At 35.9% G+C, this 7,302-nt stretch overlaps 1 protein-coding gene across 1 annotated transcript in view; it reads left to right on the top strand.

Moving 5' to 3' along the window:
• LOC117207515 (zwei Ig domain protein zig-8) overlaps positions 1–7,065 on the top strand; it is a 316,183-nt gene extending 309,118 nt beyond the window's left edge. The window contains exon 7 of the mRNA XM_033447816.1: positions 811–7,065. Within this exon, the coding sequence (XP_033303707.1) occupies positions 811–914 (104 nt within the window). The 3' untranslated portion in view covers positions 915–7,065. The remainder of the gene's footprint in view (positions 1–810) is intronic.
• The last annotated feature ends 237 nt before the right edge of the window (positions 7,066–7,302 follow it).

Here is a 7,302-nt window from a genome sequence, read left to right as displayed (position 1 = left end):
CTTCGAAACTTTGTCCATTTAAGCCAGAAGCAAGCTGTTTATGTTTCATGAGTTTACGACTACCAAGACCATTTGGAAGGAACACACACAGCGTTTTTGTACGATACTTCCAGGTTTCTTATTCCTCAGTATGACCTATTTAAAGAGAGTGGTCATCTTGTTCTTGCTATAGGAAAATTCTCCGAGGAATCAGAAAACAATGACCCTGTTTTTTCAAAGTCAAAACGAAGTCGTAAACGTTCCATCGTAAGAAAATAATCTCGAGAAGCTTGCAATCAGAATCTTAAGAGAAGGTACCCTCAAAACCCAAAGATCGTTTTAACTAAACTTGAAAAAGAAAAATAACAAACTGGTCGACCAAGCAGTCGTATTTTTAGTAATTTTCTACCTCGAATTTCCTATTTCAAATCGACGTCCTAGGAAATTGACTTTCCATAGCTGTTATTCTCTTCCATCGAGCCGTCATCTAAAACGGTAGCTTCTGAAAGTTCTGTAAAAGATAAAATTCCGCAAAAAAATAAAAGATTTTTTTTCTTCCGTCTCGTTCTTTTTAAAATATACATTGAAATCTCCGTAAGGCCCGATGCGGTTGCTCGTAGTTCGAGTAAGTATGCCCAACCTCGGAACAGAAAAAATATTAAGAGAAAAGACCCGAAACCAAAGAGAAAGAAGGTAACAACACGAGAACGTATAAAACCTTCCACTTTTTTTTCTTCTTGTACGGTGCAAACCGTGAAAAAACGAAGTGTTCCGGTTGGAACCGGAAGTGCAGGACAGACACTAATCCAGCCTTCGTTGCTCTTGTTCCAGGAGAGCATCCAGCTGCAATGCAGCACGGAAACACGGCAGCAGGTTCGCCAACATCGAAGACGGTCCTCGTGATGCTAGCTTTCCTTTTGGGTCAATTGAGATAATGTGCGTTCTCGTACGTGCCCGTGCGTGTGTCTCCGAGCTGTCTGTCTGCGTGTATACTTTCTGCACGTACTTATGTGTGTGTGGATGTGTGAGAGCCCGTATGACGGTGTGCGCGTGGCAACTTAAACGCGAACATGAATGAATATCAACGGGAGCATTAAGTGAAACTCGATGGATCGTTGGACACAATAAGACGTAGCCAACCCTTAGCCTGTTTGTACCTTGATCGAAATTAAATTGCATGCAACCGGAACGATCATCGATGAAGAAGCTTTCTTACGGCCACGTGATGGACGTTTTAAGAGGAAGGTTGACTGATAAGAAAGTTTTACGTTATTTCAGCCTTTTCAGCTTAGTTTTTCGATAATCGTCGATGGCATTTCCTACTTTTAACACGTTTAGATATACACACATATAACGATGAATTTTTGAAATATTTACTGAATGTTTAGTATTGTTTTAAGAAGTAATAAATTATAAAATACAAATTATAGACAACATATACAACAAGATAATTAACGCATACATACATAAGAAACGATGCTCAAAACTATAAAAATAGAAGCGTTACAAATTAATAAATGTACTGAATTATTGTAAGTTAAAGAAAATCGATGCAAAAATTATCGTTACGAGCAAATTTTTTAAATAAATCAATTTTTGATATACATTTTCTTTTAACTTAAAATAATCGATTAAACTTCATTGACCGTAACAACTCTCGCAAGAACAGTTATGAACGATTAATTTTAATTATATTTATCTTTTGTCGTCGTGTTCGAAATTCCTTTTCAAAACATAACTTCAACCGTCAAATTCTCGAAACCATGCCCGCCAAATTTATCAGTCCAGAAGCCATTGCCCGATGAATTAATGAATTAAGTTTTACGAAAAGAAAGCTTCTTCGAGTGCAATTTCTTTTTATTGCTGCTCGTTAAAAAATGTTCAGTTCTCAGTGAAAGAAGAAACATATATCAATGAAGGAACTCTGTCACGGCCGGTTTCGCGTTGGAAATCGCGACTTTCAATGCATCCATAGGTGAAAACTGTCGAAAACGTCGTCGTAGTATCCCAGGTTCGATATGTGTAATAACTTGCAAATTTCTAGCGCGTTCTAGTGTCATCGAAATAAGGAAACCAAAATATCGAAGTAACATTGTACATGGTATATATTGTAAGCGACGATTCAATGAACAAGAAAAAGAGAAATTGTAACATGTAAGAGCGTGAACGTGTGCTCGAACATGGTAAATTCGATGTGTAAGTTTGCGAATTAGTAAGGACGATTATGTATATTGTAATTGTTACAAGACGAAAGCGATCGTTCCAATAACGAAAGAGTTCGTTCGTTCGTGGCAAAGAAAATTTTAGTGGATATTTTCATAGCTGTGCGAATCTTTGGCAAGATATAAATTTTCTCGAGAAAAATCTCGTATTTTTCAAAGATTTGATTACTTCGTTCGAACATCGTTATCTGAATTTTTCTGCGTAACAATTCTTAAAAAATTGCGCTATGTGTTAAATATTTAATTGTTTATATAAATTCTATGTTTGCTGCTACTGTTTCTCTTTCTATGGAATTAAAACATTTAATACAATATGTTTTATACATTTTTAGTGAAAGCTGGAAAAGTGAGACGACAAATACCGCGTATTAGTTAATAAATTAATATATTTCAACGTGGAATAAGGTAAAAGGGAAAGAATGTCATGTGAACAGTGAACACGTGTGTTTCATTCGCTTTTGTTCAGATATGGAGCTTTCAGCTTCCACAAAGGAGACGCCGGCATTATTTTGTAACACAGGCCAATATTGACAAGGGATTCTCTCTCACGGATGCCTCTAGTTTCAACGAAAAGAAATTCTGATATTACAACGTTGCAGGATAGCACACGTTTTCGGAGGGAAACTCGCGAATCCCGGAGCATATCGAGTTTTACGCTTCGTTGTGTGTTTCTTGAATGAGACGTGCATTATCCGGTTCCAAATGCATGATGGAGAAATGCGAATTCTTGTTGAAATCCGAGGGAAACTTGAAGGGAATGCGAGACGAGTTTAGCAACTGCAACCTATAATCATGACGATCCTGTTATTCTTATTTTACTTTGTCGAAATATTTTATGGATAGAGAGGGGGAATTTGAGAGAGTACGAGACAAAAATGAGGATAGCATTTAAAGAACTCGTGACAAAAATGAATTTTAGATAACAATGTATTTTATACATTTATGAAATTAATCGACATAAAATATGGCGTTTCTCACATAAAATTTTAACTGACGAGTAACTTCAATATTATTCGATACACTTTCTCCACGACTATTTAGTTTCATCGCTTTCAATTTTCGAGAATTATCATTTTCAAAATTCAAAGATTTTCAAGACCCGAATATCGTGATTACCCATGTTGCTTAATAGTACAGTTTCAATGTTTTCATTGTAAATGTCATTAAAGTCATTATGTATAACAAAGTTCTTCTTCGCCAATTAGTTGACAATTGATAATATGACAATGTTTACTGGTTGATATTGGCCTGCCAAATTCAAACATTTGTAGAGATCGAACTCTTTGTATCTTAATCGTATCTGGAAAAAATATTTAACATATGATGATTCTTTTAATCTTTCGTAATGGAAGAAATGTAGAGAACACCGCGCGACGAGGAAGTCGAAGAATGAAAGGAAGCTGTTTTACGGCGAACATGCGTATCAACAATGTGGATTGTGAATTTTATTGCGGAAGCCTTTGGAAACATTCGACCGTGCTCCTGCGAGCAAATCTGCGCGAACTGTCTTTGTGGTACAAAGAGTTTGTTTGATTGTTCTGTGGTGAAATAACTCGATCTCGGTCTAAAAGCAGAAGAAAGGACGGTTCTTAAAGAGGAGAGAACAATGAGGGTATTAACGCCTGAATTGAAGTCCACAGGATTCTTCAACCTTCAGCACGGTTTTCTTTTCCTGATTCTCTCTTTTTCGAATTTTTATTCGGTGAAAGATCTTTGAAATATTAATACGGATTTATTCGTATAATTGGCAATTATGTTGTACGCCGAATTTAGTTTCAGAATGCTATTATGTCAGAATAATTAGGTCGTTTCATAAGCTTATAAAAAGATTGATAAAATATCATGGAAAATATCTCGAAGTATAAAAATTCTTTGTTACTCGATATACGAACGAACGAATTCATCCTATCGATTGTCAAAATAGTCTTCCGATCGTCAATTACCAAAGACTATTTGACAATCGCATCTAGAAACCAAATGATCGTGAAAATCACTCAAACTCAACGCATATTTAATCTAAAGACGTTTTATAATAATTTATCGATCGTTATCTGTGTTATCTTATCGTTAGATCAGCTCGACGGCTTGTATCTTAAGTAGCCAACGCTATTCGCTGTCTCTCACCATCGATATTTTTACAAACTGTTTCAGAAGCTCAAACAACTAATCACCAGAACCACAACATTTAATATAAAACAGAAACAAGCAGGATGCAAATAAAAATCACGTACCAGCGATTTATAATTTTTAAAATAAAACCCATATATAAAATGTCTAAGTTCCACACACAAGCAAGCCACAAGTGCGTAATCGCATAGTACTCGTACGATGATAAATATTAATAAAATAGATCGTTAGACGCGATCTCCACTCGATTAACGAAACAATGTTTTGTAACGTACAATTTTATGGAAAAGAGAGAAAGAGAGAGAGAGAGAGAGAAAGAGAGAGAGAGAGAGAGAGAAAGAGAAAAAAACTGCGTATGTTGCATAACACGTACGACACGCGCATGAGTTTGTACAGGAGAACGAAGACACACAGAAACGACGCGTGACGATGGAAAAATTACTCTGGATTCGCGTGATAAATTAAAATAGCGGAGAGACGAGACCTCTGGAGGCTTAAAGAGCCGTAAAAGAGGCCAAACGAATCTTTCTCGTCCGCGCACCAATTATTCTTTTCTATCGTCGAGTTGTTCATTTCCCTGTTGAATCCAGAAGGATTTTCATATCTTCAGGCTGCGTCATTCTCAAATGGCTCTCGATCTCGTTCGATTCCACGTGAGTGCTTTCGTTCGAATAAATTGGGAATCGATCGAGAACGAGTACCTGGTCGAATAAGAAATTTTGTATGTTCGTTTGGCGAAATATAGCGTGTTTCAATGAACGAGAATCGTAACGATTGCGATGGATCTTGATGTATCTCGTTGCGTCAATTCTTCTTCATTTGCTAAAATTATATTCTAAATTAATTATTTTGTACTAAATTTTGACTTTATTTTATTTACTCACCCTTTTAATTTGCATTTATTTCAACGTTTTAACCAGTTTGAAAACTATGTTGTTCCCATTTTCGCTTTTTTTTTTTAAACTATTCCAGAATCATATACATGCAATTAGAAACATGAGATTGTTACTTTTTACTGGCAATATATCGCGTAATTTTCAACGCAGTGCAATCAAAAAGCACGTCGCCTTTTGGGACAATTCGAATTTTCATCCTTCCGAATACAACTTTCGATCCATGCCTAATCGTTTCGTTAATTTTCGTCTCATACTAAGTATACAAATAAAACAGAGAGTGAATGTGGTAGGATGAAAGGAAACAGAGAGAGTCTGTAAGAAGAATGTTAATTAGACGAGGAACGTATTAAAATTTCCGAACAAGAGAAGAAACTAAAAAGGCCAGACGTCGTCGTAGAAAATACGATGTCCACCGAATTATCCCCCTCCACTCCCATCTACACTCCATCTCTTGACGAAATACTTTCTACTACCGAGTAAACGTTAATATAAATGGAAATAGAAAGCGAAAAAGAAAAGAAGAAATGGGTGAAACAAAGGGGATTCACATCCCTGGACTGCCACTTCCGAACAAGTTCTCGGTGAAGCGAGACAGAGTAAAATTTGTCGTCGTCGCGAATTTTATACTGTGTGCAAATATTCGTCTGTCCCTCGTCACGATTTTAACGAATCGCCGATTTTTTAATAGTTGTTCAAAGCGTCAACACCCTGATCGAGCAACGTGGATATCGTTACGTTGTCGTTATGTTCGTTTGTAGTTTATATTCCGAGCCATTGTGCTTTTACAATTTCTTTTCAATGGATGTTGTTTATTGGTTCCGACGAATTTTTTGAATTTGATAGTTGCGCGAAATATTGTCGACCGAATTTCCTAACGAGTTCGTTTTGCACGTTTTGCTAAAGCGTAGAATGGCAAAGTACAATGTTTAACAGACATGGGCATTGTTTTGGTAAAATGTTTGGAAAATTATCATATTCTATAATATGTTCAAAGTTAATCCGCAAATGGCCTGTAAATGCAAAAAGGACATCTTAATAAGAAAAGACTGAGAAAATATATAGAATAATAGAAAATTTCGTCAAAAGCTTAATATTATCCGTGTGTTCAGTAGATTGCAAGTAGTTGTTATTCCTGAAAAAAGCAAACCACATATTAATTATAACACGAACATCAATTAATGCCGCTATACGAGCAATACCATCTCGATAAAGTGTTATTATTATGCGAGTCTCGTCCTAAATAATTCAATTAACATTTGTCTGTGTACATTACTGCGAGTATCTACTATTACTAACATTACCATGTGTAACGGACGGTTACATATATTTCAATACATTTAATAATATATAAAAAATATTTCTCCGTTTATTTCTATTATATACCAATTGTATGAATACTTTTATATATTTATTTATTTATTTACTTATTTATTTACGAGGTTATTTTAACCTGGTCCAATTAACAATAAGGTCGTACGAATACCTTTGTCTCTTGTCGTACGCTTTAAAAGATTTGTTTCCAACATGAAAAAGGAGTTCACATCTTTTTTCTCTGTCGAAGTTTCCCCAAACGGAACGACACGTAATTAATCACTTTTTTGTATTAAGCACGGCCCTCGTTGCTGGAGTTCAGGGTCGTAATGCTCTAACGACGACTTCGAAGCGTGGTCGAATATTCGTCGGTGGGAAAAATGATGGCAGTTCAGGGCTACGAGAACGATCAGAGAAAAGAACGAAATAAGACGTAAGAAAAAATCTCTGTGTATGTGTATACCACGTGAACTTGTATAATTTCTTACGTGAAACTAAACGCCGGTTAAAAAAAAAAAGAAAAAGAAAAAGACAGAAATAACGAATGAAACTGTGTTCCCTTTCCACGACCTCTCAGCATGTATTGTTTTCACACGATTCTCGACGCATTCTTGTACATAATGTTTTACTCTTGTAAATAAATTATCCATATGATCCGGACGAGTCGGTTGATTTCATCCTGTCAATAATAATTACGGTAGAACCTGAAGCATCCGAATCGATAGAAAGGCAGAACGAGGAAATTTTTGGACAGTTTTTTTTTTGGT

This window comes from Bombus bifarius, unplaced genomic scaffold (genome assembly GCF_011952205.1).
Source record: "Bombus bifarius isolate JDL3187 unplaced genomic scaffold, Bbif_JDL3187 scf7180000008033, whole genome shotgun sequence".
NCBI classification, from domain to species: domain Eukaryota; kingdom Metazoa; phylum Arthropoda; class Insecta; order Hymenoptera; family Apidae; genus Bombus; species Bombus bifarius.
The sequence above is the reverse complement of the archived record's forward strand: the minus strand, read 5'-3'. Positions and strand labels throughout refer to the sequence as shown.